This window comes from Apostichopus japonicus, chromosome 4, assembly GCF_037975245.1.
Source record: "Apostichopus japonicus isolate 1M-3 chromosome 4, ASM3797524v1, whole genome shotgun sequence".
Taxonomy (NCBI): Eukaryota; Metazoa; Echinodermata; class Holothuroidea; order Aspidochirotida; family Stichopodidae; genus Apostichopus; species Apostichopus japonicus.
In genome coordinates this window covers 27,556,304-27,584,278 of record NC_092564.1, presented here as the reverse complement: position 1 = coordinate 27,584,278, position 27,975 = coordinate 27,556,304, and the positions used below count along the sequence as shown (strand labels likewise).

General features: G+C 37.6%; 1 protein-coding gene across 1 annotated transcript; it reads right to left on the bottom strand.

The window, feature by feature from the left end:
- Window positions 1–660: 660 nt before the first annotated feature.
- Window positions 661–27,168, bottom strand: LOC139967022 (DNA replication licensing factor MCM6-like). Its single transcript, XM_071970628.1, has 18 exons — window positions 26,970–27,168; window positions 24,799–24,948; window positions 23,646–23,756; window positions 22,710–22,872; window positions 21,769–21,908; window positions 20,743–20,855; window positions 16,345–16,490; window positions 15,791–15,941; window positions 15,096–15,237; window positions 13,624–13,765; window positions 12,403–12,510; window positions 11,726–11,881; window positions 10,774–10,902; window positions 8,763–8,921; window positions 8,226–8,331; window positions 7,339–7,530; window positions 6,874–7,013; window positions 661–5,955 (listed from the first exon to the last, which is right to left on the bottom strand). Exons 1-18 carry the CDS (start codon window positions 27,059–27,061, stop codon window positions 5,833–5,835), a joined length of 2,463 nt encoding a protein of 820 aa, XP_071826729.1. The 5' UTR covers window positions 27,062–27,168; the 3' UTR covers window positions 661–5,832.
- Window positions 27,169–27,975: the final 807 nt, after the last annotated feature.

Below are 27,975 nucleotides of genomic sequence, written 5' to 3'. Positions count from 1 at the left end.
ACAACATTATCCCACATTTGGGAAGCATGCCCACCCAGTTAATTCTTACTTTAAAACTGTATGGAACACCTAACAGAATCCATAATCACTACGTACCTTGAGAATAACATGGTTTGCCTTGTGCTGTGTTATTTTTTCTACTGGACAGAAAGTCTACTACGGTATACTGTAGGTGACAATTTCCAGAGGTGACCTTGGTGGAGATTAGACCTGTAGGTTTTCAGTCTTGAAGAACTCTGGGCCGTGTTAAAGGTTTTGTGCCACGTAGAAAACAAATCTTTAAGTGTGCAGTTTACCTTAACTCCTATCCTCTCAGATGGTTACTCGATATATGCAGTATCGCAGGAGTCTTTTCTAGATGATTTCGAAGATCCCAACAAACCCAAATCATGATGGAGGCACGACAGGATTGATGCGAGGAGAAACAGGCTGTATTCCTGTACAATGTGCAACCCCCCTAAATTGTGTGATAAAACTGAGAGATAAATATATGAATTGGTATGTCAGCTGTATTTTGCCAGGACACCAGGATAGAGAAGAGACAGATTGTTTAATCTAAGACTTATGTGAGGACCAACAGAAGGACAGAATATGTTAAACAAAGTCAACCATTTTTACAGTACATTGTCTACATTACTGTGGTTTGGTTAATTTTTAAGGAATAGTTATGCAAATTGCTCTTATGAATATGTATAGACATCCAGGCAGAGATCATGAGAAATTTGAATTCTGAACTGCCATCAATTGAATGTTATCTTGTATGGTTATAAAATAGAAAAGGGAAAAATTGTCTGACACTGGCAAGGTAGCATCTGCTTTAGATGAGACATACCATACATGTCTCATGTAGTAAATTATTTTGCTCGGATGTGAATTAATATCGGATACAATTCTTTCTTCCAAGGGATCATTTCAGTCCTTTTACTGTTTACATATATTAAATTTGTTGAAAGTAAATAGTGGAATTTCTATCTACAACATCGCATACATGTTACTGGGCTGCACCGAGGCCAGTTTATCAGCAGAAGTGAGATTTAAACTAATTACATGAAATTATTGAACCAGTGTCAGTAATAAATATATCATATTGCTGGTTTACATCCTTATTAACGGAAACAGTGTCAAAACTGGAATTAGTCTTTGTTAACTTTTAAAAAACTTATATGGAATGTTTTTCCATTGATAGGTTACAGTATTGCTTCTGTAGCATGTTGCTTGACTGAGTAATTCTGTAAGTGTATGATTTGCAAAGCTCTTTTTACACCTGTTGTAGATTATTTTCCATACGTTAGACCTGTCACCCCCCCTCCCCCCTCCCCCCCCCCAAAAGCCACACATAAAACACTCCACTGTACCTGTGGCTATCCTACCTGTAATGATAGGTATTAGGCACAAAGTATTGAAATAAAACACTCGTTAGTCAAATCAATATATTATGAGTTTGCGAAGCTGCTTCACATTAATAGCCTTGATCATCAAATTACTATCTGAATTCTGCCTGTGAAGAGAATGACAGACTATGAACGTTATTCCTAGCTTAACATCATAATTTGGACAAAATCCCAAGTGGGTATATTTACCTACAAAAATGGATACCAATTCTTCAAGGGATTTGCATGGAATTGTACACAATATTTTGGGTATAAATGATACAATATTTTGGATTTCTCGTTGTTTAATCAATTTTATTTTCAAATATATTTCTCAGGTGAAATGAAATGTCTATGGTAGCTTTGGTTCTTACTTTTTGGTTGAAATTTAGACTTTTCTTGTCTCACGCAAACTTTCCCTTTATATACCCTATGTACATCAAAATAAACACAGATAAGTAAATCTGGTGCAATTTCTTATTCTAGTTTTGTATCGTATTTTGATTAGCAGAGAGGTAAACATCAAACTTTCCTTGAAGAAATAGCATTTCAATAATGGTCTTGATTTATTTGGCATACGTTGTTTTATGTTTATGCAACCGAGGTACTATACAGTGAGATAATGTACAGTGAGTTGCTTACAATTTAGTCGTGGTCAAACTTAGAAAGGTTATACAGAGTTGGATCTTGTTTATTGCTTGCTAGTCATAACTAAAACGAAGACATACCTGTTCAATATGAAACTAGCCTTTTATCAAACACCTGTAGACAAGAGTTAGTGAAAATGTGCGGGCATCTTTCTTCGTTTATTAGAAATTTGTCGATTGGGGTTTTTCAATGTTTATGAAAGCAAGAAGTATAGGATATTACATTGTGTTGCTGTAGTACAAGCTTTGTCACTGGATGTTGGTAATTGACTGTGATTCAAATGTTGAGTTATATCAGATTAGGTAGTATAGATCAGAACATTTCACTATCATCAAAATCTCAAGATGGTCCACAATTCTCCAGAAACCAAAAGAAATTTCAATGTGACATGTATCTGGAGTCTGTTGAATGTATAACATCGTTTCAGAGTCAGTATTCATCATTTAAATTAAATTCATATTTGTTGGTGCTCGAGGTGAATTTGCATGTTGAGTATGGTGAAGCATAATACAGCATTTTACACAGTCAACATATGTTCCAGTGTACTTATTGGTTCGTCTGTGCGAGAAACATTTTCTTCAGAATGTACAATCCCCAAAGGCAGTGCAAAGAGGGAAGCTATGTAATATAAAAGCAGGGATGTGCTCAGGAATACTTGAGTTCCAGGCAAATTTGTGCGGTAGTGTGATCCATGTCCTGGGGAAGGGGTCTCAGGGGTGGGGCACCCCTTCCCAATTTGGAAGTGTTTCTTTTGCTATTCACCCATATTTTTTTAATGGTAATTTTTTTTAAATTAATCAACAAAAAAATTCTGATCAAAAATGTTCAAAATACTGTTTGTGCTAGGCGGCATTCAGAACTGCCGGGCGCAGCCACAAGCATATCCCTTGAGAAAAATAATAGATTGTCTCTCGTTGTGATGTAATGCAAGACAATACCAGAAAAGCCAAGAGGCTAAGTGATACTCTGCCACATACCATGCAAAATTTGAATGTAAAGGTGAACACAAGGTTCTTGCAGTGAATAATTAGCCGGTATTGCATTGCAGAATGCTATGCAATATGGGCAGATTTGCTATACAATTGCAAAGATGTATAGCAGCCTTTGTATGCAGAAACCATAGCATTATATAAGAGAGAATTCAAAACCTTCAAAGCTGCTAAACAAACTTTGAAAATGTAAATTATCCAAATCATGTGGTGAAGTTCATTCAAGCTTTACCATTGGACTTATTACTAGTTCAGAATTTGACCTATAGGAAAGACCTTCACATGAAAGTCAACAGGGCTTCTTTTAGAAATGAGTATTATTTTTCAACATATACTGTGGCAAAGTGGTAAGTGCTCTTTAACCAACAGACTAACTCCTTGTCCAAACCCAGAGACTGTTCTGATTTTCTTGCTCTTTTCCTCCTTCCATTCTGAAGTTGAAAATATTAGCAACCATCATTATATCTCAACAGTTACTGTGGCACAGTGCTCTGTATGTGAGACAAACAAAAGTCCAGGCTAAAGCCTTTTAATTTAATTTTCTTTGTAGAATTATAAAGGTAAGATATGTTTATATACTGCAAACCAAACAGTGTAATGGATAGTTCCATAAACAATGTGTCCTAGGTGAGTTGCATAACCACCATCTTCCCTGACAAAGGATCAGTAGAGAAAATGTTTTATCAATCATGTGAAAGTCCAAACAACTGGCTCTTAAAATATTTGTAAAGAATTTGCCATCAGTCTCTAACCTTCTTTTTTGTTGCCCCCATAAGGTCCCTGGTTCTATCACAACATCTGTTGTTATTCTTTTCAATTCCTTCAGTAAAAGATACCCAACACTGCTAGTTTTCCCATCTTATTTTAGAAAATACATCCAGAACAAATTCAAAACAAGCAAGGAAACAGGCTTAGTTCATCTTAGCTTTGATTTGAAGTTACATTTCAAGATTGTCATACTTTGACTTCTGGTGTTTTCAAATGAACTTTGACCTCTCTAAAAAAACAATAGAATTCGTACACTCACTAAGTTGAATTGGCATACTAAGTATGAAGTTAATCTACGCTTTGTGTTTGAAGTTATTAGTTTACAAAGTTTTAACCTAGTGACCTCAAATGACCATTGACCTCTAAGGAATACATAAACGATTCTTGTACTCACTAAGTTGTCTCCATGTGCTCAATAAGGGTGGAGCCACATACTGATTAAGAAGTAAATTCAAGCTTAACATTAAGTTAAACAAGAAAGTTTACAAGCCAAGTTGTCTAACACACACACACACAATGCTATTAACATCACCAGGAATCAAACAAAAAAGACAGTTATAAATACTTCACAAATCCAGTTTATTAATATTTATAAGTAAACTGCAATAATAGTAGGAAGATTTTAGGCATAATTATGTACATTTTCACAGTGAAGATAATTCTCCATCTTCTGATCTGTGATCCTCCTCTTATAATTTACGACTTGTAGCTGATATCCAGTCTGGGTCTACTGTGATTGGTTGACTCTGTCACACAGAGGTCAGTTTGTATCCATGTTGTCGTTGGGTATGTGGGTCCAATATTCATAATAAGGATAAGCGGCAATCATACCCTTACACTAATAATGATAAGACCAGTGCACTCACTAATGCGACCGGGATACATAAATGTAGCAACGTACAAAAGGTTTTAAAAGCTTCCCAGCGTCCGAAGATTTTGAGGAATATACAGATCTAGAAAATAACCACTAATAGCCTGTACCACTGCCCTGGAATAAAGAATGAAGTGCACTGCTAATTATGGTAATCACTTCTGCAAATGATTAAGAAATTTTAAGATTCTTGAAGGACCTTGTTCACATTCCAACATGCAAAACATGAATGGTAACTATGGAAGTGAGGTGTCAGATGAGTTTCAACTTTTCCACTTGGGAATCAAAACCTGTAATATTTACATAAACAAAACATTTCAAAATTTCTCAAAAATCTTGGATTCATGACACGTTCCCCAAATGACATATTTATACTCACAAATTTCATTTAAACCCAGACAATGTGATAAAGGTTGAATAGATTCATGATTTACAAAGACTAACTTGATAACCAATGTCCTCCACAGGGTGACATATTAACTACTAGTTACAACTGCTCATGTTTAAACTCCACCAGGTTTACATGAGTATCTTATCGATTTAATTGCGACTTAAATAATGTGAATTCCAGTCCTTTCTTTCACATGTAATGAACGTTCCTCTGTTGTTTCCTGAGATATCTTAAAAACAATCGATAAATATGGACATCAACAATCACTTGAACACAAGTAAAAAGTTTCCTTACACATGGTGACTATGACAGAATATTTGTAGAGTACATCATTGTAGGCATTTTGTGAGAAGACTGACTTTGTTGCACTTAACAAATATGGCTTCCTGGCCATTTTCATAACTTAAATTGTAAACTACTGTGGTCTGTTTTAACATGGCTTCATCTTCATCTCTGCATGTAGTAATATTGGAAACTATAGAACTTATCGTTGGCTGAAGTTACTATTCATCATCTTTGTGTGATCTTTCACCTCCTCGGCTCAGTTCATTCTGTTCTCGTGCCGAACTTTCCATGTTTTTGTACGTCAAACCTTTTCGGTCAAACCTTTTCAGTACACATTGATGCTGGTAACTCCATTACATACTTCAGAGCGGACGGTTTCACTTTTCAACCGATCCTCAGGATTGACCACGTCCAAACGTTGTCGCCGGAATTGTGAGAGGAGTTTAATTTATGTCCAGTTTATCCTCTTCTTTAAACCAAATCATCAATTTTACACAATAAAGATGCCAATCAGTCATCCAAGCTGAAGTTAGGATGCAAAACCAGCAGCGGGTCATCCTCCTTGACGATGTCCTCCTCACCCCCTTTGCGATCAGCCATGCCAGTCTGGGATAGTTCAATGACAACATTGTCCTATTGGAGAATTAGAGAAGATGAGTTAAAGACACATTTAAAGGAAACAAACCTAGAAATGCAGACTGACTACAACCACTCGTAATAAATTTACTATAACCGCTGTAAATATCCGCCCAACCTCCCCATATCAGAAAAAATTCTAATCACAACTGGCTTCATATCTTTACTTCTTTCGGGCATCAGTTAGTTCATCTTTTCTAAAAAAGATATGTATATTTTTCTATTTAAAAATGTCAGGTACATGCTTCAGACAGAATTTACACCCCATTCAGGTACAGATTCATCTTGAGATATCATGTTTACAAGGTTTTCACAATTTGACCCCTGTAGACCCCAAATGACCTTTGACCTCCACCAAAAACAATAGGCTTCTTGTACTCATTTTGGTACTTGTACACCAAAATATGAAGTTGGTCCAACCTTCCCTTTGTGAGATATCATGTTTACAAGCTGGGCGTCACAAACACACACACACGCCATCATGAATGCAAAGGTTACGATTATCATCAAAACCAAACATGATAGACAAATGAGAGTTCCCCTTCACCATGACAAAAGGTTGACTAAACCTTTCTCAGTTCACAGAATATGAGCAAAATACATCTCTCCTTGATGTGACTTAGGGTTAGGAAGTCAAGCAAAATCAAATTTTGATGTAAATCCTCTCCTTCAGTGTTGGAAGTATCCAGTATGGGATGCGTACAAATGTGATACAAGCCCGTGTTTGTGACAGTCAAATTTTGAACCGCAAGTCAAACACACAAACAGTATGTCCAAGTTATTGCTTATACCTGTACCTATTCAATCCTCCCCCACCTATCCCATCACCTATAATCATACTTGCATATGACATAATCTTTATTATATAATCTTTATTAAATAATCTTTATTAAACAGAGGTCTCTGTTAACTCACATGATGAATCAGACGTTCAATAACCTTCTCCACCTTCTCTTTCTTTTCCAGCAGCTCTGCCTCTGTGTCAATGTCTCCCTCCATCTCCTTCAAGTACCAGTTCACCAGCTCCTTCTTATGAACACCTTCAAAGCCTTCCTCTGGAAAATATGAAGTATTCAAAAGAAATATTTTAAAACGTGTCAACTGTATAAATATGCTAGTAAAACTGATTTGTCATTACTCTGACAATGATGAATGTGTGACAAATCTCCTGATTAGCAGTAGGAATTTGCGAACCAATCCGGTCCAAACTAAGGAACCGTTTTAGCAAGCATAAATACCACACATCTTGAAGAAAACCATGAAACGATATGGATACAAAATTTAAGCACCAAATCATCAAGTTTATTAAACTATCAAAAAACCGAGTTTGCCCAGAAGTCATCCTTCCGGAGATTATATAGAAAATATTGTAAAATTAACCTTCTTTTTCTTCTTGAGCTCTCAAGTAGTAACCGAGGAGTTTAGAGGTGGCTTTATACTCCTCCCATGACATCATGACCGCTTTCTTCTTTGATTTGCTCGGGCTGGTCTGGTCTTCTGTTTTCTCTGTGGGTGTTTGCTCTTCCGTCTCCATAGCCTCCGTTTCTTTCCCATTCTCATTCTGGTTCATATCTGACATGGGAAAGCGAAAGAAACACATTATTATATTTATTCTCACGAGTCGGTTATGGTCCAGTTCTTGCTTTGGGTCTGTGATCTTGTTTCTGTCGAGATCAGTGCTCCTCTATCAAGCTTACAAATGGTTTTAAGAGAACTTCATTTTCACAACAATCTAAAAAAGTTCTTAACAACAGATTGAATAAAACTGCAATAATTCTGTTTCCAAACTGACCTAATTGAAAATGATCACTAGTAAAGGACACCACACCAATACATTCTCCAAAAAACAGTCATATTTGTTTTGAGCTATGTGGCATATTTTAAAATTATTACTCGTGGGATGTGGACAACATCATTAAACGACATGGTAGCAACTGGTAATGTCGGCAATTTAGTAAAGGAGCAATATGTGTACCTACCCTAGACAACTTCCACAGGCAAATACTTCTTCCAAAACGCCTAATTAGTCACTAACACAAGGTCGTGTAACATACACAAGGTTTCATACATTTGCTATACAAAGGGTCTGTATATATGCTAAACAACAATACAGACGATATATTTCATTAATCCATCTCACAGGGGTTGTAAATCAAAGAAGTGTGTATATTGCTCTTCAGAACGAAGTAACATTGCATTGGTAAGAGTGTTTTAATTACCAGGAATCTTCCATTTCTTTACAATATTGTAATTTTATAAGAACTCACCCAACACTTCATCTTCTTCCTCATCAAAGTTGATGACTGGCTGCTCGACTCTGATGATGGACTTGTTCAACAGACGGAATGCTTCCTTCACGTGTTTTGGTTGGACCTAAGTTAGAGATGACGAATCATCATTGTTATGTTTGTCCCCCTCTACATGATATTTTCACCCAAGATGTGACATTGACAATATTTCTCCTTCAAAACCTAATTCCAGCACATTTCCATATTTCCTACAAAGGCCCAAATTTAAGCTGTGTCAGTTTGAACCTTACACACGTACTACGGAGCATGAAAAACCATGCAACGTTTGAATCTAATCATACCACGACCTGTTCTCCATCCCCCTCCCCCTCCCCCCTTTCCCATCATCAAACTTGCAAAAATTTAGCAATCATTAATCAGAACAGCAAGTTTGCAACAGAGTGTTCTTCTGGTTAAATTCACATTTGGTGACAAATTCATCTTGAAGTTGATTCATAAACTGAGTTAAGATGGCCACCACCATTAAAGCATGTCACAACTAAATAGCCAACTGACCTCATCTTGACAGTGCAGCCTGGCCATGGCCTCTGAGAGCCTGATCATACTCTCTAACTGACGGACGGTGATCCGCCAAGATGACTGGGTGGCAGAGCTGTCTCGCTGGCGCAGGTGGCGGTATTCCTCTACCATGAATTCTTCAGATTCTTTCGTTATCTGCAGTACCAGTAAAAAAAAGCATGAAAAATGGGCATTTGTTGACGAAATAACATCATTTAGGAAATGAATACATTTCCTACATGGCAGGTAAGCTTCAAAGGTAAATATGTACATTTACCAAATAAACTAACATGGTAGCTGTCCCCATCCTTTGTACATAGAGCTATATAAAGCATTACTAAATAAACTAACATGGTCGCTGACCCCATCCTTTGTACATAGAGATATATATTGTATGGCCAAATAAACTAACATGGTAGCTACTCCCATTCTTTGTACATAAAAGCTATATAAAGCATTAATAAATAAACTAACATGGTAGCTTCCCCCATCCTTTGTACATAGAGCTATATAAAGCATTCTAAATAAACTAACATGGTAGCTACCCCCATTCCATTGTACATAGAGCTATATAAAGCATTCTAAATTAACTAACATGGTAGCTACCCCCATCCATTGTACATAGAGCTATATAAAGCATTCTAAATAAACTAACATGGTAGCTACCCCCATCCTTTGTACATAGAGCTATATAAAGCATTCTAAATTAACTAACATGGTAGCTACCCCCATCCATTGTACATAGAGTTATATAAAGCATTACTAAATAAACTAACATGGTAGCTACCCCCATCCATTGTACATAGAGCTATATAAAGCATTCTAAATAAACTAACATGGTAGCTACCCCCATCCATTGTACATAGAGCTATATAAAGCATTCTAAATAAACTAACATGGTAGCTACCCCCATCCTTTGTACATACAGCTATATAAAGCATTACTAAATAAACTAACATGGTAGCTACCCCCATCCATTGTACAAAGAGCTTTATAAAGCATTCTAAATAAACTAACATGGTAGCTACCCCCATCCTTTGTACATAGAGCTATATAAAGCATTCTAAATAAACTAACATGGTAGCTACCCACATCCATTGTACATAGAGCTATATAAAGCATTCTAAATAAACTAACATGGTAGCTACCCCCATTCTTTGTACATAGAGTTATATAAAGCATTCTAAATAAACTAACATGGTAGCTACCCCATCCTTTGTACATAGAGTTATATAAAGCATTACTAAATAAACTAACATGGTAGCTACCCCCATCCTTTGTACATAGAGTTATATAAAGCATTCTAAATAAACTAACATGGTAGCTACCCCCATCCTTTGTACATAGAGTTATATAAAGCATTCTAAATAAACTAACATGGTAGCTACCCCCATTCCTTGTACATAGAGCTATAAAAGCATTACTAAATAAACTAACATGGTAGATTCCCCCATCCATTGTACATAGAGCTATATAAAGCATTCTAAATAAACTAACATGGTAGCTACCCCCATCCTTTTTATATAAAAGCTATATAAATACGTTGACAAAAGTGATTGGTTTGTAAGTGATTGGTTTGCTGCTAAATAGATGAGGTGCCATGCTGAAAGCTATGCGACTCCTACCATGGATTCCTGTGGTTATTAAACAATAGGACCCACCCTCCTCTGTGTACAAGTCTATGCTAACTGTAACATGAACCATCTTGGTATAGCTAGGTAATATTACGTACAAAACCGTGTCCAATAAAGCGACAAACTTAAGAAACAGAAAACCCTAACAATGAGAGCTGCTTCATTCCTAATTATATTTTTTTATTACCTGTCTTCACAAATTACATGTGTTAAATACAACAGGGTCTTTTATATTTATTTTTTAGTGGAGTTTCAGAAAATCCCTTTGCTAAGACAATTAGAAGAAAAATCTGTTCAGAGAATGGACAGAAAAGAGACAATTAAGTTAAGATTTAAATATTTAAGACCCTAGTTTTGTAACCATAGTAGCTTACCTGTGGTTGAAACTGTCTGGCAAAGGTGAGATATCTTTGGATATCCTCCACAGAATAGAATCGCTCGACACTCTCACTTAGTCTGGCATGCAAATCAACGATCCGTCTAGCAATGGCGTAATCTACGACCTGTGAATGCAAACAGAAAAATTGATTGTTTGTCACAAGCTACAAGAGGCAAAAAGATTGTGATTTGTTGTGTTGCATCTGCATGTCAATAGGGTTTGAATCGAGCCATCCCCAGCATAGAGCTAGTATATATTATACATGCTGGAGACATTTGTTCCCTCTGCATACGTACAACCACTCAAACATACCACTGATATTTATCAGAATATTATCAGATGTACCAAATTTCAGGTTCCAAAAACTAAGTCCTCTTCATAAATCATCTGCTCTAACCAGTACAGTACTAATTAGTGTTATGTACCTACATGAGGAACCAATGGATATGTTAAGGAGGGTACTAGAAGATTGCCAATCCTTAACATAATTGGAACGGTACATACCGTATATAAACAAACATTTAATATACAAATATCTTGAGGGATTAATTGGAAGTTCCTTTCAACATGTTCTACTGCCAAGTCTTTAACTTTCTAGTGTTTATGTTATGATCTCAATTAGTATCATTTTTTTCAAATCATAAATCTTTTCTTAAGAAACGTCAGCCCCTCTTACTTTTTACAGATTCACATGCTCTTTAGTGGATAAGCAGTTTGCTAACAGTTTTGGTTTATTTTTTCAAAGTGACTGCTACTATTTTTTATCTTTCTTGCAGTTTACTGCAAAATACTTATGCTGAGTTCACTAGAGAAACTGAACCAGTATTTTACATAAATATGCTACAATCATAGTTAAACTTTACGCAATGCTATTCATTATTATCAAAAAGCACACATTTCATAATATTTCAGTACAAGGGGCAGTTCAAGCCGGTACAAACCCTCACCTCATTACATTCATCCACCAAGATGAAGAAGAGATCAAATCGTGACATGATTGGCGCAGAGAGCTGAATATTCTGTCTCAGGGGCTTCGACTTTTCGTATCGTCCGCCGATAGGATTAGCCGCCGCTAGAATTGACGTTCGAGCATTCAACGTAGCCTGAGGTAAAGACAATATAAGGGATAACATGTCAATGATAAACTGCTGTTCTTTTGAAGATTATCCAGGACTTACCTTCCAAGGAATCTATCTTCTTAACCCTAAATACATACATTTCAAGTTTAATGGGTCAGTACTGAGCAAACTAACCATTTAGTCATTCCATAAATAAGTAGAGTATAGAGTAGGGACATGGTTTCTATTTATTGTCATAAAAAAAAACCAACGAAGGGTAGCTTGATATATATGAGGATTAGATACTTAACAAAGTATTTCTTGTGCTAAATACATATTTTTAGCCAATAAAATCAATCAGAACGTGACAAACTTACTCACAGTGCAAACAGAGGTCTACCTATAAAGAAGTTTTATGAAATGACAAACTGAGGCAATTTTTTGACAACATTGATATTAGAACAAATCCAGTGTCAAGCGAACCAATTAAATTTATATGATAACAATATATATGCTATCCTGGTTGAAGTGCAGGGAGGGGGTGGGGGGTGGGGGGATCTTCCTACCTTGATTCCAGCTTTGGTGATGGAGATGGTCTGTTGTTCCATAGCTTCGTGAATAGCAACTTGATCTTTGATATCCATTTTATCAAACTCATCAATACAACATACTCCCTGTGGAGGAAAAAACAAAAACAAATTTCATGTCATTTCCTTCCATTATTGTACACTCTTTGCTACATTAATGGGCCTATACATATCTGTCACTTACAGTTAGTCTGTTTAGGATCCACATACAACTTGTTTTCAAAGAGGGTGGCATTTGTGGAAAGAAACGAGATTCCATTAGAAAATAAAGTTCCTGTATGCAGGAGTCATACCGCAGCATTTAGCATAACGCTCTTGCAACCCCCAAAACCTGCCTCCAAGCCCCCCTCCCCCAACAGACATACACATGCACAACCAATGCATCCAATACTGGTGATGGGATGTGTTCATCACCTATCAACCTCTGTGTTTATGGGAGGAGTATATCTCAGGAAAGATTCCTCTGAAAATACCAAGGTTCATATCATATAGTGTGACGTGTATGGTGACTTTTCTAATAAACTCCCTACCGTAAAACAAATTGTTGTAAAACGGTTCATTATGTCATACTTTCAGCGAGCTTTTGAACCCCTGATTTTATTAACCATTGATCCTGAAACTAACCATGAGCTTCTATCAACATTGCAGAATGCATGTGAACCCCAACCTCAATTACACAGAACATGTGTTGCTATTGATTCTGTAGGGTTCATGTGATCCCCGATCCCCCCCCCCCCCCGCCCCCATTACATAGAACAGGCATGAAATCAACCATGACTTCCTATTTGTTTTTATTCCCAGCATCAGTTCATCATGAAACAAAGCATTAAAGGGTGTGAAGACTCGCACAAAAAGAAACTTCTGATGCCGGTAATCTGACCTAGTTTCGAATGAGGTGTAACAGAAGTATTAGACACCACCATCGATCCCAGAGAATACACACACAGCTTGCTACCATTGGTATTTAGACACTAGTGTACAGTCAGTACATAGCTGCTGTCAATACCCACAACACAGTGTACATAGCAGCGATGGACATCTCAGGTCTAGATAAAAGATAACAAGGTATCACGTTTCATTACTGTCTGCATTTTGTAGCGACACGAAGAAAACGTCACTTGCAAGCAACAGAAAGTTAACTTTTCCAGATGGCCACACGCGGTTTGGGGCGAGTCTTCAATGCCTTTAAATCCTACTCACATTGTCAGCAAGCATGAGAGCCCCTGCTTCGATCACAAACTCGCCCGTTTCTTCATCTTTCACCACAGCAGCTGTTAGACCTGCTGCTGTACTGGCCTTACCACTGGTGTACACCGCACGAGGACTGAATTCTTCCACACCCCTAAAAAATTGCAACAAAATCAAGTGAAAAACATTGACAATTTTTTTTTATGAAAAGGGTGAGTTTCATTTCAAAATTTCAGATCACTTCAAAATCTGACAACTTTTCTTTTTTGAAGACTACTGTAGATTTACTCTTGTATTTGAAGAGTTTTATTAGCACCGATAGGGGGAAATCATAAAGTAAAGTTGTAACAAGGACACTGAAACTGATAATACTTTTAAAATGTCCAAACAGTGTTCAAGAGAATTGGACTTAAACTTTGTACTCTTATTTGGCATTAATTCTTCTAAGTGACCCAAAATCTAAGAAATGAACCTCAATCTGTTGGTTAAAGGATTGGTTCAGTTGTCATACATGTTTATGTTATATTTATATATAAGAGGACAATGAAAGAAACACAATGGTGAAAAAACTGTTCAAATATCTTTTTCGGTTAAAGAGATATTCAAGTGTAAAGTTTTATCAGATTGTGTAGAAACTGCTGAAAGCTGACTAGCTGTGATGTCACATCCTCACATTCCAGAAAAGTCTGTTTTTTCCCCTAAATATTTTGTGAGATTTCATGACTTTCAACCAAAAGATATGTCAGGAGATCTCATATTTGTCAAAGGAAGTATTTGAGATTAAACATCTGAAGAATTTTTTATTATATTATCTTCAAATGTGTTAAAAAATGTAAATAATTTTAAAAGAAATATATTCACAAATGTTAAGGAAGTGAGGATGTGACGTCACACCCTCACAGTAAGTCTTTCTACACCAGTCGTTTTCAAAGAAATTTTGATATCTTCAAAGTGTCATATCTCCTTAACAGAGCATGCTATCATGGTAGTTTCTTCACTGTTCTTTTTGTGCTCTTTCATACAAAATAGACATGTCAAACACCTGAACCAATCCTTTAATGTTTCCTCTACAATGGCACTGAACATGTAACAACCAACTTTGATGTTTGTAATTGTACCACAGAGGTCTGTTTTGTAAGAAAACATACTACAACTACCTTCTCCCCAACCCCCCCCCCTGGTCACCCTGCTCCAAGTTTGATATTTATTACCAACCCTACCAAAATTAACTCTATAATAATATGTATTATTCCGTCTATTGTGAACTTTCTTTAGTCTTTTATATTGTTTTGTAAAGTTTCTGTCATTAACATTACAGCATATACTTGTTGCATATTTACTTCATAAATTCTTTAAGATATTTAAATCAGACACTGTTTCCAACTATGCCTTTATTAGCCTTACTAGGACGTGTGACTTTTATAGAGATCCCTTGGAATTACGCACAATTTAGTCATTTTTGGTCAGAGAAACATTGAACATACTTCAATAACTGGCTCTTAGCTGTACTTGGATCGCCCACGATGCAGACATTGATATCACCACGGAGACTGGTCCCTTCTCCAGTCGTTTTCGGTACTCCTCCAAACAACATCAAAAGGATGCCTCTTTTGACTTCGTCATTTCCTGGAAAGAGAAGAAAAACTTCAAGACGTCTTTTTGTTTTTTGTGCACGTAAAACTTTGGATGACTATTTATAAAGATATGGTTTATTGTATTATCATTCTTATTTATAGACTTTCTCTACCAATAATTGTAATTTCCATATTAGGCAAAATAAGTTGCACCATTTGGGGCTCCATAGACTCTCACTCTAAATCTATCACTCTCGTAGCACGTTTGATTACTTTTCTATTTTTTTGGGGTGGGGAGGTGGGAGTGGGGTGGGGAGTTTGCGACACTGACTTTTTGTTCAAAAGGCAAACATAAAAAGAACCATCTTAGGCCACCTGCATTCTTTCCATTAACAAAGAGTTCATCAGAAATGCATCTTTCTGTAACCTGTTCAATCAAAGACATGTATTTTTCAACATAAATTCAGAATATCGTCTGGTTTTAACTGGACCTTGAAAGGTCGGTTTTAAGGAAGTGGATTACAGGTTTCACAATATTACAACGAGCATGAAATTCATACATCATCTTCAAATTCCAAGCCAATTTTGATGATGATGTTACCTACCATGAATGGTTGGGAAGAGGCTGGTGATTATGTTAGTGTACAAGCTCTTGTCCTGACTCATCTCGTAAACCTTCTGCCATTCTTGATCCGTCATCTGCTTCTTGATCGATTCGGCCGTCATCTCTTCATCCCGAAGGTTTTTCCCTCCGAACTATTACAACAATGACAACAAGAACAAGTACCAAAATATTCAATAGGCTGCAGAGATGTAAAAGCTTCCCAAGAGATCATGTCGAATTGCTTTATTTCGAAAGATAAATCATATTTTGTTCAACTGAGTCCAAATTTGGCCAAAAGCCAGACTTTATGTTTGAAAACAGAGCTATAGAAATTCCCCACCAGATTCACAAAGATAAATGGTGTAATGATTTTGCGCAAGCACTAGAAATTATTTCTTCATTTCCAAAGCAATAGCTATGGTTGTCAATGCCAATAACCCTCAGTAAAGGCCCTCCCCTCCCCTCCGCTGCCCACCCAAGCCCAAATCAAAGGTTGTTTCGTCTGTAACTGGATATGCTTAAGTTGCTTTCGGCTACATTCAGAATTCTGTTTACCCTTGGGTTTGAGGCAGATACATGGCATGCCAAGAAAGCCAGTCTGTAGGATAAATCCCGGACTCCCAGAGCCTTCAGACCTCGAATCCCTTCATGATCGTAACCTTCTCCACCTTTACCTCTCGTCCCAGACTCTGCTTGAGCTCCTGTGAAGATAAGTTTTCATTGGGTTGTCAAAATTGATGAGCTTAATGAGTTTTTTTTAGAGGATTGATTCAGTCAAATGATTTTGCATCAACAGCAGCCTCGCTAAGTGTAACAAAGAACATACATAGATATGAGGACAATTAAACTGTTAAGTGTAGCAGTTGGTTGCGCAGTATGTGTGAATATCGCTGGCCCTTGGATTTGAGGGAGTTTGCTGAAAGGGACGTTGAAATATCGAACAAAACACTGTTTTTGGTGGGTTTTGATTTGACTTGCTGAAACATGCAGTGCTATGGTTGGTCTAATCACTTGTTTGTTTTGGTAAGTCACCATGATGACAAATTTGCAACTTTCACTCTTCACACATGTAATAGGTGAAATGTCAAGATCGTTGACCTTGCAACAATGTCTCCTGAACGTTGCTATTAATAACGTAATGCAGGGGCGTCAATCCGATTTGAAACGTGGGGGGGACGGAATCGATTCGAGTATTCCGGCCGTAAGAACTATCTAAGCGGAGTGCCACCATCGGTTGGCGCGCAGCGTACAAGAAAATTTTTCTTCTGGCAGACCCCTCAGATTGCAGGAAACGGCACTTCCCGTGCATTATGGCAGAAAGCAACACCCCTAAAATTGATAAAAATTTCCGGCAATTTTTTATTTTGGGAAATATTCTCGAAGGAAGTCATCGCCATTTATTCCTAAGTTTACCAATTCCTCGTCTCCCAGAAGCGCCCAAAATTTAAGATATCGAAACATTTTCGTGTTGGCTGATATCCATGATCACCGCCCATCAAGGGCTGCGGAAGCACTTTTATTCTGGGGGGGGGCCACCGACATCAAAGGTCACTTTGCAGCAATTCGATTGGACTGATGCAGCCTTATATTTAGTACGGTACCCTTTACAACTCTTATTGTATTATCTTATTTGTGTACACACATCACTCCATCAACGCCCCCTGCCCCCCTCTCAAGGAAAATATGCATACTAGCACTGCAATATCCAATGTGCAAATTGGGAAACAAGGAACAAGTTTTCTTTTGAGACAAAATGAGGCGAAATCATGCTAATTGCTAATGTAGGAATCTTCCGAATTAGAGTTTATTTCTTGTTAATATCTTAACAAATTTTGTATCATTCGAAATAGCTTTGAGTTTGACCCACAGAAATTCACTAAGAGTCAGAGGCGTAGCCAGGAGTTGCAAAGTTGTATGCACGACTATCTGAGCGGAGCACCACCATCGGTTGGCGCGGAGCGTAGTAGAAAATTTTTGGTTTTACAAACCCCTCAGATGGCCGGAAAAAGGCCCTTCCCGAGGGTTCATTCTGGTTCCCTGGCCTCTCGCTAACTTGAGACACCTCAATTTTTATGTAGAAAATGGGCACAATTTTAACCTGGGGAAAAGTGGGGGCACATGCCCTCTGTGCCCCCCGGTTCCGCCGCCCATGCCCGTGAGAAGTGGTGACTGGGTGAAGAAAAAGCCATGCCGTTTGAAAACATGGGCAGAAAAAGTGAAAGTAGCGAAACCTAAGGTAAAACGCGCCATAACGAAGTGAATATTTTCCAGGTTAATTGAGACTGTATCAAACGCGAGCTTAGGACAAACATATTCAAAGGTAATGGCATTACTAATCCCAATATGTCGTCTTTGATGTGTGTGGAAAATCCGCAACGACCATCAAAGAGCAATTGAATATTTAGTCTACTTTTCGATTTCGAAAACACTTTTTTTTTTAAATTGTGACAAGATTTTATGACACCTTTGACAATTTTTTTGGGGGGGGGCTGTGCCCCCCGGGCCCCAATGGGCACGACGCCACTGACCCCAGGGCCTCAGATATAGGCCCATTGCAGGGGTGGGCAACCTTTTGAATGATTGGGCCAGATTTAAGGAGTGAAAGATTGACAGGGCCGCACCTAACCAACGACCTGCTGCTGATTTCAAACCTTTGATTCCGAGGACGTTCAAGCAATAGGTGTGTGTATTTAATCTGTATTCACAAAACCATAATGTCAATACAGTCCTGTCGATAATTAATGGTGATAATAGACCAACCTGACAGCATCATAAGTGCAGATAAATTTTAAGCAGCTAGCTCGTTTTTGGTGATGATGCAAAATAGATTGATTTTTTTCTTTTTCTTGAGACATCTCACGGGCCGCAAAAAAAATCACTGGCGGGCCTCATGTGGCCCGCAGGTTGCCCACCCCTGGTCTATAGGAACGATGTCCCAAAATTTCCCTGGACATATAGGCGAAGGAAGCTATCCGCCGCGACTGCATGTGAGTTTTTCGACTTTCTGTCCTGGGAGTCATACCACAAAATGGTGCATTTCCTCATACGCCATTATTAATAATTTAAATAACTAACTAATAAGGCACAGCCCATATCCGAGTTCGTATAGCGAGCTTAGCGCAAATTTGGCGCCAGCATGTTAAACCAGGTTGCTAGGTCTACGAGAATACATTTACATGAAATTTGAAAACAAGGATAGCAAGACAAACAACTTTTATTATGTTTTCAGGACCTCACACATACGCATGTAACGTCAGACTTAGAATAGCTCCCATGTGAATGGTGGCTTAAGTGATGAAGGCAAGAAAATAAATCAGTGGTTGTTCGTTGGAGTCCTCAAGCAAGTTATCTCGGTTGCTAGGTGGATTTGCATCTGGTTATCGGGTGAATTCTGGTCGGAGCGTACTATGTAACCACCATGTACCCAGGGACGTAGCTAAGGCCTGATGATTGGAAGGGGGGGGGGGGGGGTGTAGTGGCTGAAAATCGGTTTTGAAGCCAGAAAGTTCCAACTGCTGCTTTGTACCCCTACCCTCCCGCTACTCGTCAACGATACGGTCAGTGTCAGTCAGAAAACCCAATCTTTCGCGACTGCACTTCTGTTACGAACTTGTTGCGATACATTTGTACCCACTGGCACTCATTTCAAAAACTTATTGCCCCCCCCACCCCAAGCAAATATTTTTGTGAAATTCGGGCAATATGCTGATAGCTTTTTTGATAATTTGCAATGTGTTTTTCAGTGGTTATACTGATATTATTATTACCCAACAATTATCACCAATACGGAAGGGTAATAAGACGGAAAATGATTATATGCTATTTGCATGCGATGTAAAAACCAATGCATGCCTGTATGATATGCACATGATGATGATGAGGGATGCGCGCGTAGCGCGCGAAAAATTTTGGTTATATTTTTCGGGCAAGTCGTTACAACCCCCCCCCCACAAAACAAATTGGGCTCCTACGCCTATGACGGTAGATCTATTAGGCATTTTTTTGTAGTATTCAAAATCATAAGAAGTTTTGTACGGTGGAGTATAAGAATCGCAAGAAACAATTTCCCAAAGTGGCAAGGAAAACGTGGTAAATATGACAGGTTAGAGGTCAATTTTGACCAAAATTTAAAAAAAAAATTAGGTCATGCACAATCACAGGGATAAATGAAAAGGCCTAGATAAACGAGAGTGCGACAGTCGGAAATTCCGACTGTCGCACTCCAATTTTCCAACTAGCGTCAGTTTTACCATGGCTTGGGGTGAGACACACCCACACCCCCTCTAACGACGTCCCTGCGCGGTGAATATGGAACACGATCACATGGTTCAGCGTCTGTTGAGTCATGGTGCTCCGTAGCCTTGTCTTCAAACGCCTCAAAGCACTAAAAGATCTCTCGGCTTCCGTCGAACTGGCGGAGGAGACGAGGAGCAACCGCAAGAGAGCTTCGACTTCACCAAACATAGCCGGTACCACTGGATTCATCAACTTGAATATTTGTCTATACCCTTCAACCGACGACGAATGGAACTGGCCTCGAAATAAAGGCAGACTAAGCTTAAGATTGTTGGAGAGCTCAGGGTACCAACTCACGAGATCTGGGTGGAATTCTCCATTCAGCAACATTGAGTGATATTCGAGGATATGAATCCTAAGATGTGTAAGCCGTAACCAAATAGAGCCACGACACTACTCTTTTTCCAAATGTGTGGGGGGGACATTTGATATTGTTTCCCCCATCCATCGAAATGTGGGGGGGACGTGTCCCCCCGTCCCCCCCTGGATTGACGCCCATGACGTAATGCCAGAGTGGGTTAGAGTACATGTGTTAGGTCAGTCTCAGAAATATGAGAAAATCACAACCTTTGGAGAAGCCAATTTTGAAGTAATTATGTCCCTGAAGGTAACATAAAGCAAGACACAGCCATAGTATAAATAACTTCAATGACCTACCTGGCATTGCAAGCTGGGCGACATCCGGTACGACAATTAGTGTTCCAGTGAAGTCACATTTATCACCGGCCTGTGAAAGTTCCACCGCCTCAGCACGAAGGATAACCTCGACACTGCAAGACAAAAGAATGATAAAGAAATATGAATGTGAAAATGAATGTGAGTACATAAGGTATCACGTAATGGAAGGTAATATCTGAGCAGGTGGAACACCCAACAAATTTTAAAGCACAAACATGCAAAAAAGAATGTTTTACTAACACAAAAACAATGTTTTAATCAAAGTCCAGCGAAGAATGTCTCCAGTATGACATCCCAAAATGCTATGCAAAGTGGTCAAGTTGTGATGCATGTCCGAAGTTGTAAGTCTAAAGATGTATATTTTCTTCTTACATAGGAACCACAGTATCTTTCAAGAGACAAAGTTATGAGAGTTCAAAACTGCTACACGAAATTTGAACACTAACTTATTCGATACGCTTACATGACGTGGTTAACATATTCCTCACCAACATGGTCCGATATTTCTTCAAAATCCTGCATTTTCACCTTATTAAATTCAAATTCATTCAAATTCAAATAAACTTTATTAAGCACCAAAAATGGGCAATTAAATGCTCGCAATAAGACAATACAATGATAAGATGGAATAAGAATAATACAAATAGTATACATGAAAATACACTAAAAGGATACCATACTATGAATTGCACATATTAATTTAATAGGATAATAAGAAGTCAAACTATTAAGAAAAATAAGAATTGCAACTGACTGAAGGAATAAGAATCAAAACTCTCGAAAATGGTCAAACTATAAGAATCGAAACTAATAGGAATTTAAACCTAAAACTAAAAAATTGAAAAACCTATACGACAGTCTAACGGATCAAAAACGAAAGGATCAAAATTCAATTTTGAAAACAATTAAACTATAAAAGGCACCTATAAAGCAATATACTGCTCCTAAACAGATAAAAAAAATAATGATAATATGCATATGATAATATATTACTGGGTCCCTTACCTTCTTGGAATACTTCCTCTGGGTAACTCGGCCTGAGTTTCTTGGATCCGTACTTTCTGGAAGTCGACGAACCGTGATTTGTTGGTGTCTAGCATAAATCTCTTACGGTTAGCGCAGACTGGGTTCCTGCATATTGTAGGCTGCATTAAATGAAAGAGGGCAAGATAATTTATTCAAGTATTTATCCATTTCCCTTTAAGATATATATTGCATATTCTAAGTATGCCTGGACTGGACAGAAAAAATATCACAATTCAGCTGACATTAATAACTGTTTACATGTGTCTCGTCTAAAATGGGTTTAAAAATTTTTCAAAATTAAATCACCACTTTCATGCCGTTTAACCCATTTCTGAGATACATAAATACTGAGCTATATATTTTGAGTAAACAAATAATTTTTGTCAAATTAAGAAATCTTATATATGATATTGCAAAGGCAATCGCTTTCATAATTTTGAATACCCTGGAAACTTCTTTCATCTTTTCCTGTAGAAGTACATACCTTAAGTGTTTAATTCCTTCTAACAGATTTAAATGTCTTTTTTTGAAATATCTCAGTGGATTTGCCCCTGGAAAATCTTGCCTTTAACCTGATGAATAACCTGAAGGTTAGTTTGAGAGCCTAATATTACCTTCACGCATATTAAGGGCATCAAACCCCCTTCCCCCACCTCCAACCCCCCAATGGAAAAGGATATAAAAAAAAGCTTGACCCATGATAGCCCTTACAACATGAAAAGATTCTGGAAGCAGCATATCACAAAAACACCAAAGTGTATCACAACCCTCCTGCAACTGTTAACCAAATTTGAGAGTATACAATTTAGCTGATTTTAAGAACAAATAAAAATGTAAGATAAAAGTTCCCCAGATGGTAACTGCTATTCATCCACATAACGACATAACGGTGGGGCACAGATGCAGACTGTTCCTCCTACCTGTGTGTATTTAAACTGTTGTTCTACGTCTTTGATGACTGTTTGACAATCTAAGCAGATGAAGGTGCCGCTCACAAGCTCCGGATGGACAGGATGAGTTCGGACGACCTGACCGCTGATGCGGACCAGAGACCCAATCTTAGCGGTGGTCAATTCACGAACCCTAGATGAACGAAAGAGAAATATATATATGCTTACGTGATTCAAAATTTCGGAAGACAGGAAATGGAAGAAATGATTTATGATCTTGTACCAATATTTCTTACAATGAACGAACAGCACTGAATTTCTTCTTGCTGTTATCAATCAAATTTGAGGATTGAGAGACTTTCATAAAGTTGTTTTAGTCTTGAGACAAGACAAGTTCCCTCCCTCTACACAAAAGAAAATCCACACTCTCCCTAGTAACTGTACTAAGGCCTAGCTTAACTTGTATAAAAGAGTTGAGAGGGGGAGAGGAAGTAGTTACCAGCTATTTGCAAGTTATCAGACAAAATAAAAGAAGCTCTCTCTGAAGTGAGCAAAGAATAAAAGGTTTTTATGTGAAATACTGAAGACCTTTGATGTAGAATAATATATCCTCAACAACAACAACTGTAATCAAAGCATGGACAGTCTTTGCTGCCCAATTGTTTCAAGAATGTTAGTAGTTTCTGTAGCTAATACAAAATCATTCATTTAAATGACCTTTGACATTTGTTTTGGTAAAGGGCATTGTGGGTGAAGATAGAAGAATGACAAGACTGGTTCTGATACCGCCCTCAACATTTGTGATGAGTTGAAGACAAAGAAGCATAACTGACTAAAGAAATTGAATATAAAACCGAAATAAAAAGAACGATTAAAGAGAATAAGTAAAACAGAACTGTGTACTGATAGTTTCGATGAAAATAGTAGCGACATACTTGCAAAACTTATTCAACTAACAACACTCACTTGTGTCTCGTAGGAACGTCTTCAAATGCAACATAGAATTCTTTGTTGGGGGGAACCTGCGATCTGTCTCTGGCAAAATTACGAACAGCTTTACACAGCTGTGGATAGACCCTGAAGTGGGAAAAAATTGAGAGGAAGAAAAGGGTTAATTAAAAAAACTATAGCAAAAAAAAAGAAGATTTAATAAAAGGTAACTTTAAGTCAATTTTTCTTTGTTGGTCTTCTTTTCTCTTTTTTCTTTTAATTTGATTTTTAAAACAAATGCCATCTGATTTTTCAAATAAAAATGTGTAATATCAGTAAACTAGGAAGATTAGTGATTTGAGATTGACTAACAACAGGAGATTTCAAATTTTATTATTACATAATGTATTTTCTGGTCATGGACTATTAGTACTGGAGTCAATAGCTATAATAACCTTTGATTTCTACGATGATTCGCATCAAATCCGCAGTTTTGTATTACAATACCACTCCCTACAATGTGCTTTAAAGGAAACTTACATTTAATAGCAAATATAATTTTAGGATTTATTTTTCAGATTTGCACATACCAATTATTACAACACCAACTAATGGAATGGATGCAGGTGACATGTTAATGAATATTTGTGGCTATATCTGGTATGGCTTATACTGCATGTACTAGTTGAACTAGGACATGTATATATATACAGGGATGGGCCTAGGATTTCCTGAGTGCCGGGTATACTGATCGCCATCCTGGAGGAGGGGTCTAAGGGGGAGGAGGCGTCCCCTCCCCTTTGAGAATTTTTTAGATTTTTGAAGGTGCTCAGATGCCAAATGCTGGCAATTGTGTTGCTTTTTAAGCACATACACTAGTTTTGCTAACAATTTACATTATAAATTTTTTTGTGTCAAATGTATTGTTAGGAATGTAAGGATTTTAGATGAAAATAGTGCTGGGCGGGATTCACGATTTTTAAGACAGTGCTGGGCGGTAATTTGTAGTGTTGGGCGAGGCCGCTCAGTGGCGCCCAGCGAGGGCACATCCCTGTATATATATATATATATATATATATATATATATATATATATATACATATATATATATATATATTTAATGCTTTATTAGATATAGCCACTAAAATTCCCATTTCTCTTCTCTTGTCTGGGGTGTTCCTTGACTGACCTGTAATATTCCTCCTGTATGGTCGTAGCCAACTGTTGGTTGTGCTCCTGTACATCTTTGAAGCTCACCTTCAAAGTATTCCTCTCGGGTCTTATCAAGTTCTGTACGTCCTGTAGGTACTTCAGTTCTGCTTCGCCCTCCGCTATAAACCTGAAAACATCAGAAGCAACGCAAACAATGTACTTTCTGAACATATACCAATGGAAGCAAACAATGGGGAAGCCAAGGTAGGGGAATAATGTAGAGTTCAAATTTTGTGTAGCGGATTTGAAGTCTCTCGATTGTGTCTCCCAGAAAATAGTATGATTCCTGTGTAAAAACACTGCTGCACATCTTTGCACAGTTTATATAACACTTTGTCCATTTTGCAGTTCATTTTGCATAGCGATACTCTATCAATTACTCCCTGCATGCTATTACGTACAGTATTAGGGGTCCGTCTCGTCTCCATGTCATTAATGATGCTATATCAAATCACAAAGAATAACCAAGATGTTACAGTAGGTGTAGCCAATTTCTTGCCAGTGATCAAACCATCAGAGGGCTCTTTTTTTATATAAATATTATCACCTACAAACATCTGGTTAAATTGTTACTTTTCAACCTCAAAATCTCTTACAACTTTCACGGTGTTATTAACACCAGATGTATTCACTGAACCCACCTCACCCTTTCAGTGAATAATTTATGTGTATTCCCATTCCAAAATGTTCCACAATTCATCTAGTTTCTGCTTGAGACATAATTGCAAATATGAAGTGCAGGTAGTTGTATAGGGAACATAGTGTGTTTCACCATTATCTAGTACATGATATGCACTTACTTCAGAAATTGCTTTGAAAAAGATCAATATTACTTTACACCCGCTTACACAGATCAATACAAAAAATTTTAATGGCTACCAGCTTTGGGTGTGTGGGTAATCACTGACATTAATGTGGATAATCATGCTAGCATTGTAGCACTCAACATTATGCCAATCAAGGTGTTTTGAGTAATCTATAGCAAACACTTTGAGAGTAATAGCCTTGGGTCAGACTATATGGTCTAGCCATAAATTTGTGGATTAAAACAATTTTAGGTGAAGTTGGTGCACAATAAAACCATGAAGAGAATGCAAAACTTGATTCAAATACATTCATTAGCTGTTAATCCAAGAAATGGATTGAACCTGCTATTAAGTACACAGAAAGTTTGAATTCCTCACACCAACCAATTTAACATGTCTGTACAATCAAAAAGTAAAAAATAAATAAAATGTTCATGACAGTTTTCACAGATATCAGTATCAATACTTATGTCAGCCAACATCTGTTACATATGAATTGACAGCTTTCACTATCACTGAATTCAGCGAAGACTCTACCATACAAATATTTCTGAACAGCATTGAGTCTTTGCCTTTTTTTCATTGTAGAACGCATAGCCTAGGCATAGGCTACCGTTCTAATGCCATCAAGGCAATATTCGATAATAAAAGTTGTAATTCCGATCAACCAGGATCTATTTCCAAGAAGCTTGGTTCACAGTATTTTGAGGGTGATGCTCATTACGAGGGCTGAAACTGCTACTGATTTAGCATGTAGGCCTAGGCAAAATCCCTGATAAAGTCAGTGTGGCTTAAGTCTACATATTGTTCATACATACAAATCACAGCCCTCTATATAATGTGTGAAAGTATCAGATGCTATAAAAGAACCATTAGCTCACAAAGTAAACTTTTAAACCGGCCTAGATTTTGCTGTTATACCAACCTAGGCTATGCACAGCTTCTTAATCAGAGCCATGGGCCTAGCCATACATATTACAAGGCCAAGTTCCCAGGCCTAGGCCTAGGTCAAATCACAAACGTAAGGCCAGTATCACTAAGAATCACATTCACAATCTTGTTTAATTTCCTTTTTTTAAGAATGAGAATAAAACTACGCAAATATCCTTCGCGGTCTTCACTTAGGACAAAAGCAATGGTTAACGTTTTACTGTTCTGCATAGGCAATGCCTAATTTACATATGGGGACATTTAAAATTTAAATGTCCTGTAGACTAAGCCTAGGCCTATTCAGTTAACGTGTAATCATCATACACATTATCAGGCCTAGGCTAGCCCAATAAGGTTTTTTAAGTCTAACTAGTAATTAACTATGTGTAGCATTCACACAATTCTATCTTACTCTTCAAGGAAATCTTGAAATAACTTGTGACATTTTTCGGCCGTCTCATCTCTAACTTGAGAAACACCCTTTCTTTGTTCTTCGACGTCCATTTTATGTTTTCGTTGAAAACACGGCTCAATTTAGGTCCACAAGCAACGTTGATTTACGTACAGAAATTTCGATCTAAACAGGTAACGTATTGAACAATGGCCAATATTTCGCGGGCTCGTAAAAACTTGATAGACACATGCAAGTTTTCGCGCCACATATCACATGGTTTGTTTTGGATATTGAATCTGTGGTACTTCCTCCCTGTTTTTATGTTGAAACACCCAAGCCAAATGTATGGCACGCCAAATGCCCGTTAAATCGAAAAACAGCAATAAACTCGGGTTATTGGTTGATAATCCACGTTAAACAGTCTAGAAACCCAGTTTATCGATCGATTAATCAGGATTTTCGCTGATAAACCTGGATTCTCGAATAAAACTTGGAACATCAACATTTTCAATTGATTATCCAGGTTTATCAAGTAATTTTGATAAACCTGGATGATCAAATCCAGGTTACCGGTAATCGGTGACAACCCAGGATAATCGACCGATAAAACTGGATTATCAATCGAAAATCTTGGACTAGTCAGTGATAAACCCAGATCATCGGTCGAAAACCTGGATTGTCGAAAAAAACGTTGAAAATCCAGAATTATCGACTGATAAACTTGGTTTACCAAACTAATTTTGAATTTTGATAAACCTGGATTCTCAATTGACAATCAATGATTTCGGCGATAATCCTGGATCATCGATCGATAATCCATGTTCTCCAACTGAGAGTCCAGGTTATCTAAGTTGTTTCGATTAACCTGGATTTTCGACCAGAAAATCCAAGTATATCGGTGGCAATCCAGGTTTATAGATCCATAATCCTGGACTTCTCTGTTGATAATCACGGACTGTCGATTGATAAACCCTGTTTGTGGCTGATAATTGTCGACGATAAACCTAGATTGTTTTCAATTGAT